Source organism: Chaetodon auriga, chromosome 8 (genome assembly GCF_051107435.1).
Source record: "Chaetodon auriga isolate fChaAug3 chromosome 8, fChaAug3.hap1, whole genome shotgun sequence".
NCBI lineage: Eukaryota > Metazoa > Chordata > Actinopteri > Chaetodontiformes > Chaetodontidae > Chaetodon > Chaetodon auriga.
The window spans coordinates 22,166,908-22,189,157 of NC_135081.1; the positions used below are offsets into that span (position 1 = coordinate 22,166,908).

The 22,250-nt window shown below is 43.0% G+C and overlaps 1 protein-coding gene across 3 annotated transcripts in view; it reads left to right on the plus strand.

Annotated features, from left to right (window-relative positions):
* The window catches only part of gramd1a (GRAM domain containing 1A), a 31,917-nt gene that overhangs the window by 5,731 nt on the left and 3,936 nt on the right, over positions 1-22,250 (plus strand). For 2 of the 3 annotated variants that reach the window (XM_076736951.1, XM_076736952.1), the window contains 17 exons: positions 5,960-6,188; positions 7,178-7,198; positions 7,482-7,566; positions 7,763-7,866; positions 8,072-8,167; positions 8,461-8,541; positions 9,359-9,477; positions 10,234-10,543; positions 11,684-11,837; positions 13,771-13,917; positions 15,137-15,258; positions 15,739-15,881; positions 18,463-18,566; positions 19,346-19,576; positions 19,955-20,039; positions 21,455-21,562; positions 22,078-22,198. In XM_076736951.1, coding sequence (XP_076593066.1) covers positions 5,960-6,188; positions 7,178-7,198; positions 7,482-7,566; positions 7,763-7,866; positions 8,072-8,167; positions 8,461-8,541; positions 9,359-9,477; positions 10,234-10,543; positions 11,684-11,837; positions 13,771-13,917; positions 15,137-15,258; positions 15,739-15,881; positions 18,463-18,566; positions 19,346-19,576; positions 19,955-20,039; positions 21,455-21,562; positions 22,078-22,198 — 2,260 coding nt within the window. Of the gene's footprint in view, positions 1-3,116; positions 3,480-5,959; positions 6,189-7,177; positions 7,199-7,481; positions 7,567-7,762; positions 7,867-8,071; positions 8,168-8,460; positions 8,542-9,358; positions 9,478-10,233; positions 10,544-11,683; positions 11,838-13,770; positions 13,918-15,136; positions 15,259-15,738; positions 15,882-18,462; positions 18,567-19,345; positions 19,577-19,954; positions 20,040-21,454; positions 21,563-22,077; positions 22,199-22,250 lie in introns of those variants that run through there. The other variant, XM_076736953.1, reaches the window with a different exon arrangement.

Sequence of the window (22,250 nt, forward strand, 5' to 3'; positions counted from 1 at the left end):
AGGCGGGGTTCATGCGCCATTTATCCTTTCTCTGAAGCATGACATCACCTTCAGCCAATGGGAGAGTGTTTTCAGTCTGATGATGTCATGTGAGTCCAATCAGAAGAGGTTCTGGGCAACACTGCAGTGGGCTACAGAGGGCAAGCAGAGGGTGATTCTTCTGCTCCATATAAACAGCTGTGCCCTTGTCTTCTTCATTTACACATCATTTTATATACCCGGATATATTGTTTTGCCAGATATCAATGAAACATATCCAGATTTGAGTTATAACTCTTCCGATAATGCTTTGACAATGGCTTTTTATAGTGAAAAACATGTATTTATATAGCTTCACAAGCAAGTCAAAGATTTAGTTTTGAAAGGTGGTGGGTAAATCCTAACACATGCATGCCCTTTCACAGTAAGGCCAAAGCAAACAAATGTGTAGGGTTATGTAAACCATCATTCAGATAAGCCATAAAAGAAATCAGCTCTATTTGCACCAAACAAATGCATTCTTCACCGCGCTGAAAAAAATTTCCGGTTGACTTGTTTGTACAGCATGACAAGCTCCCCAAACACAGTTGATTTGCCAAACGATTTGGCAAGGCTGTAATGTCTGCCCCAAAGGTGAGGCGCTGAGCTCCCCCCGCAGCCTTATGGCAAATGTTTATTTTTCTTGTTCAACAGTGGAAAGTTTTTTTTGTGTTTTTTTTTTCCCCAGATAAAATAAGTTGCAGGCACAAAAGCCACTCAAGATGTGTCGTAGATTGATTGTGACAGACCATCTAAACTGAATCTTGTTGACGTTGTCTCCATCAGTTCATTGTGTTTGGGCCAATAATCCCACTGGACTTTTATCGTGTCAGTGGGAACAGATTGTTGTTATTTCATGTTATTTAGTACAGCGGATCAAAGTATACGATAATGCTCCAGCAATCTATTGGGAAGAGCAGAATTTATGATGTCCTGCCAATGGCTACAATTTAGTCTAATCCTGTAATAATTCTTCAGTTATCATAGTGTTACTTTTCTGAATATTATAGTAACTTCTGTTCTCTTGTGTCTCGGTCTTCATCCAGAGTTGGCATCCGGTAGGCACCACTGAAAGGAGACGTATCAGTGATAATATTCACTGAACTGGGAACAGCAAAGATCCAGGCTGCTAAACTTATCTGGCTGTAGCTCCTAAACAAACAATAAGTCTCCACTTCAGGCATTTGAAGCATTTTATTTGAGGATATTTCATATTATTTGACCAAAGTGTTCGTTTTGACCATGGTTTTGACCAAAGTGATCACCTAAGATGTTTTATCAATTGTTTCCTGTATAGGAAACTGGTCAGTAAAGGTGTAATTGCTGTGTAATCTTCTTTGTTCTGCCTTTGAATGTTGAGGTTGAAAGGGTGTACTGAGGACATATTTTTTATTTTGTGCTCATTTAAAGCTGCCTTCATTTGCTTTGCACAAGCAGCACAAATAAATTTTCTGCTGTGCAGCTGAAAGGGTGATTCCACCTTACGCAGAGACCTTGTTCTTCTTATTTTGATACAGACTTGTTGTGAAATAGTCATAATAAGAAGTCAGCACATGTTTAGCTTTACAAATATCTAAACTGATATGCCTCTGACTATGACTGATTGTAATTTTGACCTATCTCTTTCCACCACACTGTATCAGTGCAGCTTTGTGACTTTCCCTGGTTCGCGTGGTCTGCATTCAGTTGGTGTGTTTACATGCACTCAGTCTGCTTTTTAATCCACTTTTGACAGTTACCTTATTTCTGACAGTGTCTTTCACTGTTCCTGGTTAGTATCTCATGTCCAGCACAGTTGTATCTACTTTGTACTCATTTTCAGTAATTAGCTTTTATAGTCATGTGCACTGATGTATTATGTATTAGGATAGCATGTACCCTAGACTCTTTGGGTATTGCAGCATGTGTATGCTAGGAGCTACAATCTCCTAATTAGCCCAAAGACATTGATCTGTGCTTTGACACAAGTCCATTTGCACTGTTCTGCTTTCTCTTGCTCTGTTGAAATGAGAGATTTTCTGTTTGCAGGAAGGAAAGGGTGTTCGAGTGGCACATTTACATCTTGTCTTGTGTACAAGATCCTGTACATTTTCTGGGCCACTCTGAGCTGCACTCTGCCTCCTTTATTGCCTCGTTCTCAGTGCCCACCCAGGCCATGAAACGCTCATTGGTGAACCTCAGAAAAGCAGATTACACAGAGGGAGACAGAGTGGTGGAGATGTTGGCCTGGCTCAGCCCAGCGTGGATTATGATGTGGACTCTAATCCACAGGGATGGACAGAGAGATTGAGGGTTAAGGGATTGCATGGGCTCTGGGCTTTGGCCAGGTGGATTCACTACAGGCAGCCGTGTATTTACAATGCTAGTCATGTTTTAGTATGTTTTTTTTTTTTTTTCCTAATTATATGTTATACTTAAGGGCCTCCTTCTGATAGTATGAACATATTCATCCCAAAACTTCTACCAATAGTTATTATTGATTAATCAGTCAATTATTCTCTTGATTAATCATTTGGTTTCTAAATGTTAGAGATTTGGAAAAAGTGCCTGTGACAGTTTCCCCCGATGTGGATGTGATGTCTTCAGATTGCTTGTTTTGTCCTATCCAAAGTAGGAGTCCGAACCATCTAATTTTTTTGGCACTTTTGTTTGACAATGACACCATCCATCAATATTTTATCAAATGAGTAGATTAATCGTTAACTGCTGAGGTTGATCAGTCCGTCATTTGAAACACAGTACCTACTGTGCTGCTTTGTCTTGTTGGAAATCAAGATCCCCACAGCTGAATGGGGATAATGCTGAAGCTTGCTTTTAGCATCTGTTTGTTTAATAATAGAAGAGGCGCAGAGCCTGTCAAAGTCAGTGTTTCACGTGTGGAAAAAGGCATTCATCACAAAGAGAAATGTTATAGCGACCTGCCGTCAGTGAGCTTCTGGTCCCTCTGAATTCAGATAAAACCTCTCAGTTTTGACTCTGCCTTATCATCCTTATCCTTGCCCCCCTCAGCACCACCTCACTGTAAAATAGCAAGGCCTCACTTAACGCACGGAGCCTCCTCCCTCCTTCCTCCTCCCTCCTCCCCCTACTCTCTCCCTAGTTGCAAAGGGGATTACGGATGGACGCAGAGACTGCAGCCCGTTATCGGGTCCTGCAAGCGGCATAGGGAGTAGCGGCCCGTCCTGTACCTGGGTGTGAGGTGCAGGGGCATCAGACATTATGGGATATTAACAGCCAACTGCGGGACAGTGGACGATGGCCGCATTTCTAACCCGATGCTCGGCGAAGAAAACAAGGCAGAGTAGCGGACATACACCCCTGTAGCGCCTGGCTTGCTTTAGCTGCACACACTCACACACACGAGGAGAACCGGTGCTATAGTGATTTAGCAGTGAACAGCAACGCAACGCGCGTTTTTTGTGGATATCTGTTGGATCGTAAACGCCTCATGACATGTTCGAGTAAGTGACATAAGGAGAGTCTCTTCTAGTGTGATGAGTAGCATATGCTATGCTGTAATATGTCTTTGGTGGTTACATGTCGTTCATAGACGTGTGGTGTGGTCAGATGAGTCACAGCTTGCAAATCCCACTGATGATACGGGTGGGACAGGCGTCGTTTATGTAAAAACACAGGTGTGTAGCCGCAGTCTGATATTAGCCGTGTGAACGGGGTAGCTAGCTATATGTTAATGTGCCATCTGACGGTGCTCAGCTGCTCACACCCCTCCATCCCGTTTCACCACAGCAGCGTCCATCCCTGTACAGTCTTGTGCTTCTTTACTGAAACAAGTTGTGTAATTCACCCCGACTAATAGTTGACTTTATCTCGTTTCTTATGTGTTGGTGCAGTAAAAATGCTATAAAGGTTTGCTGGACTGGGTTGTTGTGGTTAGCCGCTGTGCTAGCAGCCCGTTAGCCTTCCCGATCTGTGTACCGGTATGTTCGCTTCGCTTTAATATGTGACGGGAGAGAGGACAATATTAAGGTTAACTCCACCAGAGAGATTGCAGGGGTTTTGCGTCGTGCCCTGGGTTGTAAACACATGCTGACACAGATATACACATCACCCAGTGTCCTGACCGCGCTACAAGCCTATTAACAGCACCCGCTGCCCTTATGTACGTTTACCTAAAGATAGCTTAATGCTTCTTGTCATTATGATTAACAGTGCTGTGTTAGATAACGTACATTTTCAGAGTTATTTTCCTATAAATTGAACCTGTTGAGGTTCACGGATGGACCTCCAGCTTCCCTTCTGCCTCTCCCAGCCATCAATGGCATCTATCTTACCCTGTAAATGATCAGCTCCTGTCACTGAAAGCTGCAACAAGGTTTATAGATTTGAGCTGCACTCATGACATTTCTTAAATTATTTCACCAAATACATATTGAAATCTGCTTTTCAAGAGAGATCAGGCCAGACTAGAGGGCAGCCTGACAACACTGTGCAACCTAACCCTAAGAGCATGGACAACATTAGGTTCAAATGCATTTAAAATGTGACTTTTCAAGTTGTAAAAACAATACATTTAGAAGCAAATGCATTCAACCTGCATAAGTTCTCCAACAGCAATCAGCTCTGAGAATGTCAAGTCCTTCTGTACATTATTACAGTTTGTGTAGTTTAAAAGCTTTTTGCTCAGCTTCATCCTAACACTACTCAGGCCAGTTCAGACTCAAGTTAGGATGAAGTTAGAAAAATGAGCGCTAGATGGAGGGAATAAGGAATTATAGCGTTAGCAACGTGGACAAAACGTCTGCAGGATTCACCACTCTGCATAAATTAGGAGGGGAGATGACACAAAATCATCATCATGGAGCGTGTGAAAACATGACGGCAATAGTGAGCAATAGTTAACTTGGAGATGGCTTGAAGAAAGAGGTGATTTAGTGTGTGCAGAGCAGTTCGGCTCAAATGGAGTAAGTGAAGTAATGGGTTGTTGTTTTGTTTCATTAATGAAATTGCCGCAGCCCAGAAGGAGCCACTGCAACATACTGTTGAGTGAGCGAGCAAAGCACTCATCGAGTCAGATGTTAAGTGTGGAGTTTACTGATTCAAAGCTGGCACTCGGCCGCTACTGTGCGTCTGATTCATGGTGTCTGCTCAGGATAATGGAGTGGACGATGGTAAATAGCTGTGTGTGTGTATGTATGGAAGGCAGAGGCACTTCTAAGATGACTGATGGTGACTGTGGTGGTTGTTTTACCTACAGAAGAATGAATTGCAACCATAGAAGCTGTGTTTTGACACAAAATACAGCCATTTTCATGGGTCACTGATCAGAACATTAGATGTAAATGTTTTGGCGGCATTGACCATGATGAGAACAGTACAGGCTGAGCCATGTCAGAAACATTTCGTTGTCTATTACATGTGTATTATATAAAACGCAAAATACAGTAAACGGAAACCATGAGTAAAGCGATGTCTTTAAATAGTTTAATGAGAGTAGTCACCTATTTTAGTGGTTATCGATTACGTTTCTGTCTGCCTTCATGGATGTCTAATGTTGCTTTTCAGTCCTCGAGTAAGTGCATATCTCTCTCCACCATAAGAAGTTTTAATTACAGCACAAACTGAAGTTCTGTCTCTGTAGTGTTTTATTCTAAAGGAAACTGTGGGTCCTGTGTTTTGAAGTTCCACTTCTTGGTTGTACAGTCTTAAGACCCATTGCTGGACGACTTTAAATGCCATCACTGTCTTGCTCCTGTACCAGTCAAAATCAGTTAGCTGATAACACAACCTCACGTGGCCTTTCTTCGGTCTTGGGTCGGCAGCTTGAGATGATATGCTATTATCAAATAGGCAGCGCCTGCAGCCTTTCATCATTGCATGACATTAAAGGCATTACAGAGCACAGTTTAGCGCTAAAATATGTCAGAGTTTCCTCTGTTCTCCCCTGAGCTGAACCTCTCTCTGTGTCTTTTCTTGTCTGCAGTACGGCCAGTAACTCACCGCGCAGCACCCCCGGCAGCTCTCCCTCCCTGCGGCGCAGGGTCCTTGGGGGTGGCAGGGCCAGTGAGAGCGAGGGAGGAGGAGGAGGAGGAGAGAAGAGCAGCGGTGGAGGAGGAGGAGGTTCAGATAGCCCCCTGCCCTCCATACCCTCTGCCTCCTCCCTCACATCCGCTTACCCACTTGCCTCTCGCCACTTCAGTCGCAATGCCAAGGTAACTCAGAATATCCTCTGATTAAAACGAATGTTATGGATGCTAAGCGTAAAATGCAAGAGGTCTGTAGACATGCAGACATAGAGGGGTGAGGCTGAAGGCAGGAACTTACTACCAGCGTTCCAGTTCAGTCAGCGTTATGTGTGTGGGTGAAAGACTCAAATCTCTGTCCTGTAATCCCAGTGAGCAATGACACGATTAAATCAAACACGTTGTTTGACAGTCCTGAGATCCTCATCAAAGACTCGAGTCATTTTCATGATGATCTTGTAGAGTTTGATGTGAAACAACGTTTAATAACAAGCTAATAAACGGTTTAGCATGAATGCACCATCCTGGCAGAATTTTCAATCAGTCTGAACTTTCAGCTGTATTTTCAGGTCGACCTTTGAAAGAAATTAATTGTACATAAACAGCTGAAGTATCATAGGTGTTTCTGGGTGAGGGCGGGATTCCCATCTACACCGGAGTGAATGTAAATGTTGTCTGTTACCTTACCTTCTGTCTCAGCCATGGGAGCGATTACACTGTTGACTATGCCTGTCAACCAGACTGTAAAATGTTAGCATAATTTGCTCTCTGTAAATTTACCTAGACAGTGTCTGTACTCCTGTGTGCCTGTGTGTTCAGTTTAAGCTTTCACGTATGATTTTATCCTCGTTGTTGTGGAAAGAACAGCTTGTTATACAGTTGACTGTTCATTACAGCTGGTTGGTGACATGTACTGTCTTAAAATGGAGAAGTGCTCATGAGTTTGATACCTCTCAAACTACAATACCTCAAGGTCACATGATGCAAGCTTAACCTAGGGACTGGATTGACAGGAATGCGTTTGTACATATATCAAACTGAATTACTTTAACCAAGTATGCTGATTGATTTTCTACACATGTAAAAAAAAAAATTAACAGTTTAACTGGAACCTTTTTATTCTTACTGATACATTTGAGCATTGTTCACTTCTGAATATGCTGTTCTTCTCTTTACAGAAAATGCAGAGCTGGTACAATGTAAGTGTACCTTTAAAGTCCTTAATTAAGCATTTTCACCACAGGGTACTTGACTTTGCTGATGTTTGTCTTTTAGCTCTGTGTGGGTGGAACTAGTTGACATAGCAAATTGATAATCATTGGTGCTGAAGAAGTTTAGTGTTTGTCCTTCAGATAAACACACCATTTTTCTCACTTGCTTCACTAAATATCCCGGCCCCGTCCATGGCTATCCACTGTCGTGCAAGCTAGCTGTGAGGTAGAATACCATGTTCTCCTTTCTCTTTCCTGTCCTCACCATCAGGTTCTCAGTCCTACATACAAACAGCGGAATGAGGATTTTCGTAAACTCTTTAAGAAACTTCCTGACACAGAGCGACTTATAGTGGGTAAGTAAAAGACATGTTGATATATGATAAACTCTGTGTGCAGTGAGCTAGACCTGTGTCACCTCGCACTCAGGATGATTAACTACTCAGACCTTTCACCTAAGAATCAACTTCTTGAATGGTTGAAATGATTCCTGATACAACCAGGTGTCTCTCTGTTCGCTGACCTGTTATCTTCTCCTGTTTATTTCCTCAGATTACTCTTGCGCTCTGCAGAAGGACATACTGCTTCAGGGCCGCCTTTATTTGTCAGAGAACTGGCTTTGTTTCTACAGTAACATCTTCCGCTGGGAAACCACTGTAAGTCTTGCACGCATTGTGTACACATTTGCACGCGCACAATTAAACACATGCCTGTTGTAACCTGGTTAATGTTGCACCTGCAGGCAGATAAGAAGTCCTTTTAATGTACTTGTTTGCTGATCAATATAGAGATAAACTCAGGGCCTTGGTGAGAAAAGAGCATAGAAAAAAACCCAGTAAATCTCTCTCTCTCTCTATTCAGATTACTATCCTGCTGAAAGACGTGACCTCTATGACCAAGGAGAAGACTGCCAAGCTCATCCCAAACGCCATCCAGATCAGCACTGACAATGAGAAGGTCAGACTTGAGCACAAAGAATATTGAGTTGTGACATTTTCAAAGAAAGTAATTTAATTAACCGCTGGTACAAAAGCATGAAAAGTATTAACTATTGATAGTGTTTCACCTCAGATGATCCTTTTTGTGCCAGTGAAGCTGTACGAAATGAGCTGACTCAAGTTGAGCATAATAAAGCAAACATCCCAACAGAGGGAAACCATCCGTCAAGTCCGCTGTCACATTTTTTTCTTCTGTCTTTCTTCCTTCCTTTCCTCCCCCCTTCCTGTCCTCACTGGTTTTCACCCTCTCAGCACTTCTTCACATCTTTCGGAGCAAGGGATCGCAGCTTCATGATGATTTTCCGTCTGTGGCAGAACGCGCTGTTGGACAAGGTACAGCCTCCTCATCCACCCTCCTGGCGGTTTACGCTGCTCCCTGGTGTGCCATGGCTGGTAGTTAACATCTTAGAATAGAACACAGTGTCAAGAAGCAGGAGATGGCCACGAACACAGGCTTGGGAGAACAGTTTCAATCACTGTTATTTGCTGAGGTTGAATATAGACATTTATTTGGACAGTGGTGGTGCAGAACCAGCGGCTTCGTTTTGCAGCACATAGCAGCAGATGGTGAGATGAAACGTGCACTGGACACTTAGCAAGGTGTTGGCTCTAAGTCACTGTCTGGAATTGACTTCCTGTTTCACCTGCAAACGCCTGGAAACAAAAGCAAAGGTGTTCAGGATCATCAAATGCTGCATTGTGATTAGAGTCTATCTTCAAACTTGATTATTTGCTATATGCATTTTCAAAGTCTGACAACAATAACAACAGCAAAAAATATGTTGATTATTTAAATGTCATAGATAGATCTTGTGTAATGCTTATGCCTTTATTGACCGTATTAAGTGCCACCTCATTAAGCCGTTTTTTGCTGAATTCATTAGCACTCGAGAATCAATCAAAGCTTTCACGCTATATTACACAATGAACAGAGGCATCCCAGTGAATACACCTCTCTGTATCACGTAGTCAGGGTTAGCCACACTCGCCACATGACAGCCTGTATCAACAATATCTACATTTACTGCTAAGCGGTAAGTGAATGCAGGACATGGAGAGCAGGAATAAATTCAAGCAGCAGATGAATGTAGATATCAGCTGATCACGTATTTAATTTGAACTGAATATGAGTTTTGTGTTCATTTTGCAGTCTCTGTCCCCCAAAGAGCTCTGGCACATCGTACACCAGTGCTACGGCACTGAACTGGGCCTCACCAGTGAAGACGACGACTATGTCTCCCCCACCGCCGAACACATGAACGGCCTACTGTGAGTGTTCATGTGTAAAACCGTTCTAATATGTGGTGCAGTGCATGTCATTTGACAGTCTTACATTGTTGATATACAGTATCTGTGCAGGCATGTTAACACACTTAACGGTCTGAAAGAGTGTGAAGTTTTGTGTGTAATTGGTAATTTTTTTTTTCTATGTAATTTGTTTATTTTTACGATGCATGCAAATGTTAAAGTAAAGCGTAAAGGACAGGATTGTGCTTTACTTATGCTGGGAATTTTGTTTGCAATCATTGACATTAAAGTATCAGTAACTTCAATGACTACTTAACTGCTATTAGAAAGGGGAGAGAGGCAGAGTCAGAATTGTAATTTTGTTGTGTTTACTTGCTAAAAAGAAAAAGCAGCAGAAGAAAACAACACGCTTCAGCTGCTTGGGTTGCATGAATGTGTCACTACCACCAGACTAACTGACATATAGCTTGAGGGGTTAGTTTGTGCTTTTTTTAACTAAACATGTGGATTCTTCTGTATTAGGAAACATGGCTTGTTTGTGTGTAGGTTTTTTTTCCAGATCCAATCCAAGTCATTTATTTAAGCTTTATGTTCAGTAGTGTTTTTAATGTCTGCTTGCATAACAGTTGCATTAAATGCCTGGTTGGTTAAAGATTTGCTACCCCTGTTCCCAAGTTCTCTACCAGACACTTGGCTCTTTCTTTGTGTCTTTCTCTCACAGTGTGACTTTGTCTGTATATGTCTCACTCACTCCCACTTCCACCGTCTGTCCCCCAGGCCAGGAGACGAGTCAGTGTCGGTCACAGATCTGCTAGACCTGAGCTCAGTGTCGGTTCCCTCCACTGGCAGCTCTCCCCCTCCCCTGGTGCCCTGCAGTCCAGCCAGCCCTCCATCAGCTGTCAGCCTCGGGGGCTCCTCTCCCCCTTCCTCCGCCTCCTGTCTGCCCATAGAGGTGCCTTCCTCATCTGGACGCAGACTCAGCTCTGACCCCCTTGAACCCAGCCCGCCCAGCTCCCACAGCTCGCTGCCATCGACCACTCCCACCAACGCCTCTGCCTCTGCTCCGGCCTCTGCTGCTGCCTCTTTTGTGAGTGTTCTTGACATCCACGTGTGCTAAGCCATACATTTGCAATAACTGTTCTTCACTGTAGTGTTATGTGTAGTCCAGCGGCATTAGAGGGCTTGTTTTTTTTTACCTCATGTGCAATACAGTTGAGCAACAATAATGAAAGGCTGCACCACCTGCAAGGCTGCCATCGTTATACATATTGAAAAAGTGGTGAACCTCGCTCCATCCTCGTTTGTTAGCAACTGAGCCTTTCGAAGATGCCCCTTTACCCAATCATGATACTATCACCTGTTGCCAATGAACCTGTTTACCTGTGGAATGTTCCAAACAGGTGTTTTTGGAGCATTCACCATCTTTCCCAGTCTTTAGCTGCTCCTGTCCCAACTTCTCTGAAATGTGTTGCAGCATCAATTTCAGAATTAGCAGATATTCACAAGAATCAATTGAGTTGATGAGGTAAAACATTAAATATATTGTGTTTGTGCTATTTTCAATTTAGCATATGTCAGAAACGATTAGCAAATGATCACAATCTGTTTCACTGATGTTTTACAACACTCAAATGGATGTACTGCTTTAATCTGTCTGCTGGAGTTTTTCTTTTGAATCACTGCCGTCGTGACCATCCTACGACGTGACAGCATTTTTTATTAACATCATTCAAGTACTGTACAAACAGGCACTCAATTACAATAATTAATAACCTAGGGATTTTTTATAGCACCTTTCAAACACAGTGGCAATGCTTAGATAAGTAAAATAATACATTAGTTCAACATTTGAATAAAACATGTTAAAATGAAGTGAAATACAATACAAACAGACAGAAAATACAGCTTATCAAACACTGTATAGTTGTTCTAATTGTGTCAGTTGTGCTCAAAAACAGCTGCTGTGATTGTTTCCCTGGCAAGCTTGATCCTTATATAGACAGATCAAGCCCAAGCCAAGTTAAAGGGAATAAATGGAGTTCTGTGTTGACTGTGTGTCACTTTCAGATTAATTGCATGCTACGGTGGGTATGCCTGCTCAGGCCACGTCAACACAGGTCAGCTGAGGCCTCTTCGCTCTCAAAGTCATATGACAATGGGGTGATTTCCCTACAAACCTCTTGCTAACTGTCCTCTGGTGTTTTTTTTTTTTTCCTCACTGCATCAGAATCTGGAAGAGGGTGGGGAAAGCTTGTCCGAGTCAGCCAATCACATGCTGCCCCTGCCAACCACCAGTCTGGGAAACCTCTCCTCATTGGATATCACCAACGATGAGGAATTGCCTACAGATCCCAGCAACTCCTCTGACACACAAGAAGAGAGTGAGTGTTGTTTGGGTGAACAAACCATCACAAGAACCCAGCAGAGATGAGACAGTGTAAAGTATATGAAAATTACATTAGATTAGAATACAAATACTTTAACAGTAACTTTTATTTAAGATCCCACAATGAGAAATTGATTTTAGTCGTTTCCAGATCTGGATAACTCCTAGAAAAAAGGAAAGGGAGGATAGAAAATATTTGTCTTTCCAAACTGTTGCTCCTGTTCAGTTTTCTAAAATATGAAATCTAGAATTTCTAAAAATAAATTTACAACACAAGCAGAGTGTTTTTCATGGCCTTTGGAACAGGCAGCCACTGCACTTTGTCACCGAGAGCACCGGCGAGAGCAAGCTTGACGTCTTCGAAAGCAAGGCAGTCCTGTACAGAGCTGCCTCTATGTCAAAGCAGCTCAAAGCAGCTCTGTCCCAAGTACCTTGAATTGCATATGAACATAGCATTGCAAATAGCCAAATATTACGATTGTCTGAGCATTTATTAGTCATGCGGTAATGTACCATACCATAAAATTCAGTTTCTTTTGCAACTCATGTTCAGCTCTTATTTATGGAGGGAACTAAAAAATATAAGGGAACAATAACATAATATTATTTATTCAATATGTTAAGAGAAAATAATGTAAGTATTGGTTGCACCAGTTGGTTTACTTCCTCCTTGAGCACAAATGTTTGACAGTGGAATTTCGTCCAGCTTTCTGCGTGTGTAGAATGAAGGACCTCGGTGGGTAAATGCATGTTTTCTGTGGGCCGGCTTGACGATCCCAAATCTAGAGCCTGGTTGGCATTATAGTATACAGTCGGAATACAACACACATGTGAACAGTTAGAGTTTAAAACCATTTATTTACATGATAAACATCGAGCTCAAATGTCAAATCTGGTCTGGAAAACCTACTGAAAAGTCTGGAAAAGTATGAATTTTGGAACCGATAATGTGTAGGAACCTTGATAAAAGTAAAGACTATACACACCTTTGACTTATACAGATACGACCATGATGGATAAATGCGCAGGGTAAGTACACCTTACACTACAGGGTAGTTAATTTTAACGGTGCTCTTTGTGAGTCATGTCAACTAAAAACCAGCACAAACACAACACTCAGTTCCTGAACTTGCAGATTCATAGTCAGATTCTGTATTGATTGCGTCTTAAAACCCTTTTTGATGAGCTCTCCCGGTATGTCTTTTATGCTGTTATACTATTTTTAAACTCCTCTTAATTGACTGTGCTCATTTGAGGTTGTTAGCTTGAATCTGACTGAGCTGAATGTGTCTTTATGAAGGTGGTAGTTTATTACATTGACTTCTGTTATTTTTCCTTCCTCCTGATCTGTCAAGCTTCTGTCTGCGTCATTTCTTCCACCTCTTCTTTTTTCCACATGAACAATAAATGCAGGGAAGGTTTTTCAGACGCCAACATGGAGTGTTTAGTGCTCTGTTGGTGAATCTGTCCTGAACTAAATCACATCATTCCTTTGGACGTTTCTCCATGTAGTTTTGGTGAGATGCTGACATTTTGATATGATTGCTTGGTGGTTGAATGTTAAGTTCAGAGAGCATGTTTCAGAAGATTTTAATGTGTGAACTACTGAGAAACTGTGTAATAGTCCTTCACCCATTCAGGAATAAGCAAAGACATTCAGCAGCAGTCTGTGTTTCACCTGAATTCAGTTTGCAATAAAATTGCTATCTTGGCAAATTTGCCTAAAACAAGCCTGCCTCAGTATCTTAATATTTGCATACACTGGCCAAGGTTTGGCATAACATTTGCATATTTGTGTTCATAGACTGCGCCGGATTTATGACTCAGAACTAAACGGATAAATGTTCAACCACAACAAAAAACACCGAGTCTGCTACAATGACCAGAAACAGAAATCAAATCTTTGCTGTTTTCTCTCTGATCCTCAGGTGAAGTGGAGTCGTTCTGCGCTGACCTGAGCGGGCGGCTGCACATCAACACTGCAGTTCGAATGAGTGTAGACAAGCTGCACGACCTGCTTTTCTCGGCTGACACGCACTTCCTCCAGCACCTCTTCTCCCAGCGACACTTTACTGGTATGGAAACACACACACCTACACACACGCAGACGTGATGGTCCGAACTTTGTAACTGCTTGTGCACAGTTACACATATGTTAAGATACAGATTTTCACTAATGCTACAGAACTTTGATACATTTTTGACGTATTCAGTGAGAATATTTTATTGATCCCTGAGGGGAAAATGGGTCAGTTGCAGTTGCTCCCATTGTAGAACAAGTAATAAAATAGAAACATGTAAATATGTAAACAATGTGTGTTATGCTACAATAAACTGCAGCCGTCTGATGATGTGATATTCTTACATTACCCAGAACGCTTTCCAGCAACCGCCGCTGAACTTGCATCAACTTGTTGCACAACATTAAGCACAAGAGAGCGAGTTTTTCCTGTTGAGGCAGTGACAGTTACGGCCCGCTGTTTGTCGCTCACTCTTTCATTCTTTGCGTCCGTCACTAGAACCTGATGTTTGCTGTTGATACTGTGACAGTTTGCTGCCATTGCGCTCAGCTGTAGGTGCACTGCGAGCATCTGTGCTGTTGCTGCTCGATGGGAATAAGAAAAAGAACTGCAAACATCTCCACTTGTCATTTTTTTAAACTGTAGAAACAACAACTTGACAATAGCTTTGTTTGTCCTATGAAGCAACTGTGCTACTCTCCAGCTGATAAATCTAATTGTAGTGACGGACTCCCCACCCCTCAAAACACGCTGTAGCCCACTGTATTGTGCCACTAATGAGGGTGCCACGCTAGCTGTTCACGCTGTGTTAACCACCCTCCATCTTCTGTTCTTTGCCACTCTGTTTTTTCTTGCCCTGCTTTGTCATCGTACAACTATTTTTTATTTAAAGGACTGATACTTCAGACGGAAATGCAGTGTGTATTTTGGACATTTGTCTGTGCTGGTTTAAATGAGGACAGAGGTGAAGCCGTGGAGTTGATTTGGCTACCCCAGTTGGAGGCCCAGCCCGCTTGGGAACATTGTGTAGCTCTAATTGGGGCATTTCTTTCTTTCTTTTTTTTTTATGAGGGAGCATGGATCGAGCCTCTCTTTTCCCCTCTCTCTCTCTTCCACCCATCTGAATTTTGCGGTCTCTGTCCTTTTCATTTACAAATGCTCAACCTCTCCCGTCCTTTCGCTCTCCCGTTTTCATGAAATCTCTTGGAACTTTTTTGTCTCTTGTCCTCTCGACTCGCTCATGTCCTCCGTCTCTTTTCTCTCCCTCTCTCAGACCTGTCGGTGGGTGAATGGCAGCAGGACAGCAGCAGTGGGAACACCAGCCGCGTGCTCAGCTACACCATCGCCCTCAACAACCCTCTCGGCCCAAAGACCGCCCCTGTGGTGGAGACGCAGGTCAGTCCTTGACTAACGTCGGCCTTTTTTAGTTTCATTATTTGCTAAAGGTGAATAAGGGGTTACTTATTTATTTTTAACTGAAGTGGAACTGTCCCAGTCGTCATATGCAGTTACTCTGTCTGGGCGACCTTTCAGTTTTTGCTCCATCTGGCTCCATCTTTGGACCCAGTTAAGGGTTCCAGTGTCGGTGTCAGTGCTACAGCTGATAATCTGTTGGAACAAAAACAGTTAATCTCACCCATCACAAAAACAAACGAGTTTAATTCAGAAATAACATACCTACAACTGGGAAACACAAGATGCTCAAGTAGAAGTTGATTTCAAATATTTAGCTTATGTACCATTTTCCCTCAAAGCGTTTCGAGTCGTCTTTGTTTTCATAACTAATCCCAGTCTTTCCAGCACTGGTGTTCAGGTTCTTCCACACTTCTTACACGTACCATTAACAACCCGCCTCCTCGTCTCTTCTTCTCGCAGACGTTGCATAAGAGCAGCGCCCGGGGTGAGTGCTTCGTGGTGGACTCGGAGGTCATCACCTCAGGCATCCCCTACCAGGACTATTTCTACACTGTCCACAGATACTGCCTCACCTCCATCAACAAGCACAAGAGCCGACTCAGGTAGGTTTGCTTTTGTCTTATTGGTCCGTGTGAGTGGAATCTTCTGACTTCGAGCTCAGAGCAGCCACACGGGACAGTCGTCCTCAGGGCTGCTCTCATGCTGAATGGATGTTACTGAAGTGCTTAATTGAATCTACAGATTCAATACTTGTGTTTGCTACAATCACATTCTGATTCCAAGAAAGTTGGGACAATTTTTTCAAAGTGTTCCTGACTCCATGTCTATCCTTTATCCAATCATGTGTTCACAAAGTGGTGAACCTCCGTCCATCCTCGCTCATGAACGACTGAGCCTTCCCAGGATGCCCCTTTCATACCCAATCATGATACTATCACTGGTTACCAATGAACCTGTTTACCTGTGTAATGATCCAAACAGGTGTTTTTGGAGCGTTCCACATCTTTCCCAAAAGAAATGTGTTGCTGCATCAAATTCAGAATAAACAGATATTTACAAAAATCAATGAAGTTGATGAGGAAAAACATTAAACACATCGTCTTTGTGCTGTTTTCAGTTGAGTATATGTCAAAAGATTAGCAAATTATCACATCATCTGTTTTATTTATGCTTTACGAAGCGTGTCAACTTTTTCAGAATCAGGGTTGTGGACTAAAACAACTGGAGACTTCATGAAGGAAAATGTTGATCTATGACTCAAAGTTAGAATTTGATGATTTGTTGTCATTTCTAATAGTCTCATCTATGTTTAGATGAACAGCAGCACCAACAGGAAACAACAAAGCACAAACTCTAAATTCAAACCAAAGGGCAACAAACGCTGACTCATCTCGAATACCTGAGCAGCTGCTTGGCACAGGTTTTGAGCTTTCCGCTCACCAGTCCAGTCAAGGGGAAGTATGACACAGAATAAAGAGAAATCCAAACAGTGCAGAGCCATCGCTGCCGTGTTTCATTTCCTCTTGACATTTGATGTCAGTTAGCAGCAAAATAGATGATGAAACTGGTTACGTCCCTCAGCCTGGGGACCAGAAACTCTCACTGGGATTTGAAATGATCCCGTCAGAGCTTTCTCTCCTTTGTTTCGTCTCATGTCCCATGCTGATTTCCTGAGTCACTTCTAGCAACAAACAGCTGCAGGGTGATGTTGCTTCTATTTCCAGGCCCTTTTTGTTTGACTTTCTTTCCTCACGTCTGCAGACTGGCCAAACATATTGTATTTGACTTGATGACACATCACCATATTTATAGTACGAGTACAGTGAGGTTTCAGTATTGACAAACGCATCTCGATGTCAGCGTCTCAGAGCATCTTTCTTACCATTTCGCACCGACGTTCAGCAATCACAGCGGAAGAAGAACAAAAGGCAGACACAGAAGTTTCTCCACTGACGAAGCCTGAACAGACTATTATGCAATGTTTCATTTAAGTAAGAGCTTTGACTGTCTCGCTGTCTGCATCTCACTAACTGTATCACTAGTGTATTTGGAGCGTTTTTCCACTCTGAATCTGAATAGAATCCAAAATGGAATAAACTGGCTTCAGTGGTGTAGCACGAAAATGTAGGCCCCGCACGTATCCCGCCTTCAGCCGGCTCCCTTCCCCTTTAATGCATCCATCCATTCTCACAGCTGCACCAATAACTGCTGCAAGTAAACGCATGCATGTGTAGAGCTCTCAGTAATTAAGTGCTTATAAGACATTTAACAGTCTGCAAAATGTGAAATTGTTGCGCATTTCTCTCAACATACTGTAATCACAATGAGGCTTCAGAACAGTGTAGAACATTATTTCTGTCAAAGCTTCATTATAACCTGGTCTGTAAACAAAGGAAGTCCTCTTATTCTGGTCCCTATGTTGAGAAAGACTTACTGTTTGTGTATGTGCTGGCAAATTAATCAGGAAGCTAAATGTTGTAATATTAGCTACCTAGCCACTTTACATGCCAATAAGAGTAAGTGTGCCCAGAAAAGTCTGTCCAAAAAACTATTTCTGTTCACCCTCTACAGAGTGGACTAAACCATGCGTACCTTTCAGAGGACCCCCGAGCGGCTCTAATATTGTTTTAGATACAAGAAATAGTCTGTCAAAGGAATTATTCAGCCAACAGTGATAGTTCACTCATAATGCTGGTGAAGTAAAACGTAAAACCGACCGGACTTCTTTCTGGTTACCTTCTGTTCGCAGGTTAATTACGGCTGACCTGGAAAGGCAAATCACTCTCTCTACTGTTGCTTGTTATTTACTACTTCTCCCTAGCTCTTTTCAGAGCGGTGTTTCTTTCCCAAAAGCACCGTGGAGTAGGTGATGGTCACTAAAAGCAGACTTTTAGCACAGATCCATCATTTCCTAAACGTTGGTGTACTGCGATCAGTGTGTCACGTGTTTTCTAATTGCTCTCTTTGGAACATGCAAACATGATATGTTAACTTGTATGAGCCGTCTGCACCAGTTCCTGCTTGTTGTCAGGCACCAGTGTAATGTATGATATCCATAACTGAGAACAGCACTGATTAATGTTAAAGCAAAACAGAACAGGTCGAACTGTCCTTAAAAATTGAAAGCTGTTTTTCTTTTTAAAGAAATATTTAACAGGCTTTGTTTGCTTTTCGTTTGCCCAGAGTTTCCTCAGACATCTGCTACAGGAAGCAGCCGTGGAGCCTGGTGAAAGCATTGATTGAAAAGAACACCTGGAGTGGCATTGAGGAGTACTACAGACATATGGGTGAGTCACATGATCCGGCAGATCCCTGTATACACACAGCCTGGGGAAACCAAACTTGGCTGTTCTGGCATATTTCCACTGTGTGAATAAGTGAGCAAAGGTAAACACATTTGACATGAGAGTCAAATACACAGTTTCGTGTCGTCGCTTTCTCTTTTGAACAGAAGTGGATGATGAGCGTCTGTTCATGTAGTCAATGACTTACGCACATTTAGATCTGACAAGAAATAAGCAGACTCTCAATACCAAGAAATGTTTATTAATACCGTATGCTGATTTTTGATAGCTCTCTTTGTATTTACATTCCTCCTCCTCTCGACATTGGATGATGTATGCGTATGTGACGTGAGGAGCTTGTGTTCGCTTTCATCTGCTCTGTGCTCATCTTGAATCCGAGTGAGGACATTTACCCACAAGCAGGATTTTGAAATCACAACTGGCCCGGAAGCCAATCGTGGTCCAGTATGCAATTTGCTCAAGCGCGATGTGGAAACCTGAAAGCTCCAGTGCACGTACACAGAATCCACGTTTCAGTGAAGAGGGAGACTTTTGAAATGAGTAGATTTTTAAACATTTTTAAACGACAAACACATACGGACAAAGAGTGTGACCAAGCATTCGGTCCCAGCATTTTGTATTTGACAGGTTTTGATACTGCTTTCCTCTGATTGGCTGTTCAACCATGAGCCAGTTGTGCTTGTCCCTCCACTTTACTTTCCTGTGTTGTGCGTATATTCATTTCTCTTCTCTTAATTCTCCATCTACTTTCCCCCATTCAGAGAGCGAGGTGTGCAAGCTGGAGACACTACTACAGTCTGAGGTTTCAGTGGTAACCACAGGCGAAGCAGTGGGCGCAGACGCTGCCAAGACCCCGCCGGCCCTGCGACGCCGCAAACGCGCCTGCTCTCGACGGCAGGGCGAGAAGGAGAGAGAGAGGGAGGGAGGCGGCATGGGCGCCGGAGACCGAGGGGACAGAGGAGTCGGAGAGGAGAGGGACCGGAGAGAAGCCAGTGAGTCTGACTGAGAGGTTACTGAAGCGCTTTGGGTCCATGTTGGAATTTCAGTCCTCGCCACCAACGTTGAAGGTCATGCGCTCAAGTTCCGTGCGATGCTGCCCTCTAGTGGTTCTGTTTGGAGTCACATTACAGACGTGGAGACATCAATCATTGATCGAAGGATATAGTGGGATGTCACGAAGTATCCAGAGGAGTAGTTTTCAGACAAATTTGGGACTGAGAGAGAAGAAACTGGTTCTAATCAAATTTTACCTGAAGTGATTGGATAGTATTTTCAGGGACTAGGAACATTATAATTTAGTCATCTCTGTTAGAAATATACTCTGGAAACTCAATGGGAACCCTGAGCACTTTTTTTCCCCTCTTATTTAGGTTCTCAGTACATAAAGCTGGGCGAGCGTTCACGTGGTGGAGGACACAACAGTATATCCACCATCCTCCTCATCGTCAGCTTCATGTAAGTTCAAGTGTTGGTACTGTGTGTCCGTGGTCCTTGAGTAACAGCAGGCTTTCTGAATCCCTGACCTGAACTTCCATTCTGGCTATTTTAACTCCAGATGGTTTCCAGCATGTTTTATATTTTACTGCACACTGATCATATGAGTCCTGTGTCTTATTCACTAGTCGTCTCACACACAATGAGTTACTCAGAACGGAGATGAGCGTCTCTAAGTGGAGAGTGCAGAGTGCAGATCAGTGCAGTGGACACATAAAAGCATGTGTTTGGCCTTGCATGTGGTCCTCCTCCTTAGCAGTACAGTACGTCCTTTCCTCTATTGTGTGATATAGAAGAATTGAAGGAGTTCCTACCTGATCAAATCCTTGGTTTGATTGTATATTTTTGATTATATTGGCTCTTTGCTGTCTTGGTTGTATCCACGTCTGAATGCACCCTCATTCAGACATGTTGGATATCAGTCTTCTGCATACTAACAGCCTCACAATGCCTTTCTTGCTATTTCTCTTCTTTCCCCCTCCTCTCTGCATTACTTCTTGTGAATAGGATCTGTATCAGGTTCGTATGAGAGGCTTTGATTTTATACCACTGACTGCATAAATAAACCATGTAAATGAGACAGGAAAAATCCACCCTTCGATACACTTGAGGTGCCCTCAGACTGTAAAGTCTTGTCTCTAATTCTTGACACAAATTTGTCAGCTGGAGTTATTTTTAAGCCAGTATTTGTTTTCTGGCATCATACTCAGTCTGTCATCCAGTTGGAAAAAAGCTCAACGCGCCTCTGTTGTAACTTCTGTCCTCTTTCTGATTGGCCAGGGAAAATCCCGACGCCTGTGGCCGATGCACATCTGTGTGACCACGGTTATCAGATGTTTTTATTCTGTTTGTTTTCTGCATGATGGAAATCATGGCCTCTGAACATGTAGACAGAGACCAGCAGATTTTCAAGTCCTTGGCTTTGTGGGTACTTTGCATTCGTGTTCACAGCTACCACCAGGGGAGGAACTGGTGTGTTGGGATGTGTGATTGTTAATTGTTGGTGAGTCCAGAGAGTTGTCCTTACTGAGACTTTAAACTGGAAATACTACATCATGCCATCAACACTTGAGCAGTTATCAACGGGAACCAAACCATCCACATACAGTAAAACAGTCACAGCTGTTTCAGTGCTAACATTTGTTCCAGGGTGGATTTTTCCTGCAGTAAACTGACATTGTTTTGTGAGGAAATGCTGGGTTGTGATGGACAAACACCAAAGTATTCGTGCCTTCTCATTCTGTGCCATCCGTCGTGGCATTTTGCTGTTGATATGTCACTGATTTTCTCTTGGCGATTCGTTGAAGCATTTTCAGTTTTTAAGCATTTTCGTCGCAGTCAGTAAATGAAAGGTCTTCTCTCTCTGTCCCCATCAGTCTGGTGGTGCTGGTGGCTCTCAACATGCTGCTGTTCTACAAGCTGTACGCTCTGGAAAGAGCGGCCCATACACTGGAGACATGGCACTCCTATTCTGTTGCTGACAGGTAAACACTTGGCACTGTTTTCCACAGACTCTCTGTTATGTGTTAATTGGCCTTTGGTCTCAGGTTATTCTTGTGGGATTTGAGGTCTGAGATGTCCCACAGAGTTTGAAGTTTCTGCAGTGCAACAAATCTCCCCTTGCCTTTGTGAGGGAAGTAGATTCAAATGGAAGATAATTGATATATTGATAGTATTGAAAATGGATCACATGTTAACTCTCTATGGAGCATTTTGATGCATTCAAGCTCGTCTTCCGTCAGTGTTGTTTTTAGCTTAAAAAGCTCTGGAAAGCTGCGAACATAGTGGAGTGTTTCACAGCTAAAGAGGCTGTGGAGTTTACAGCTTGTTTCTGCTGCTCCCTAGTGGCCAAAAGTCTGCTATTGCAGGTTTAAGAGCTGTGGCTGCACTGCTGATAACTGGCACTCGTCTCGCTCTGTTTCCACACCTCCTCTGCTCCTTCTTCCTCCTCCACCCCTCTAACGTGTCCTCTCCTTCTCCTCTCCTCTCCTCTCCTCAGTCCTTTGCCTCAGACAGCTGGAGAGTGGGCTCAGGTCTTGCAGCTTCAGAGGCAGTTTCATCAGGCTCAGCTCAGCAAGTGGCAGCAGATCCTGCAGTCGTCCGTCACGCTGCTTGACCAGGTGCGTGTGTGTGTGCGTTTATTATACTCTGTGAGGTAAAATGTTCGTAACT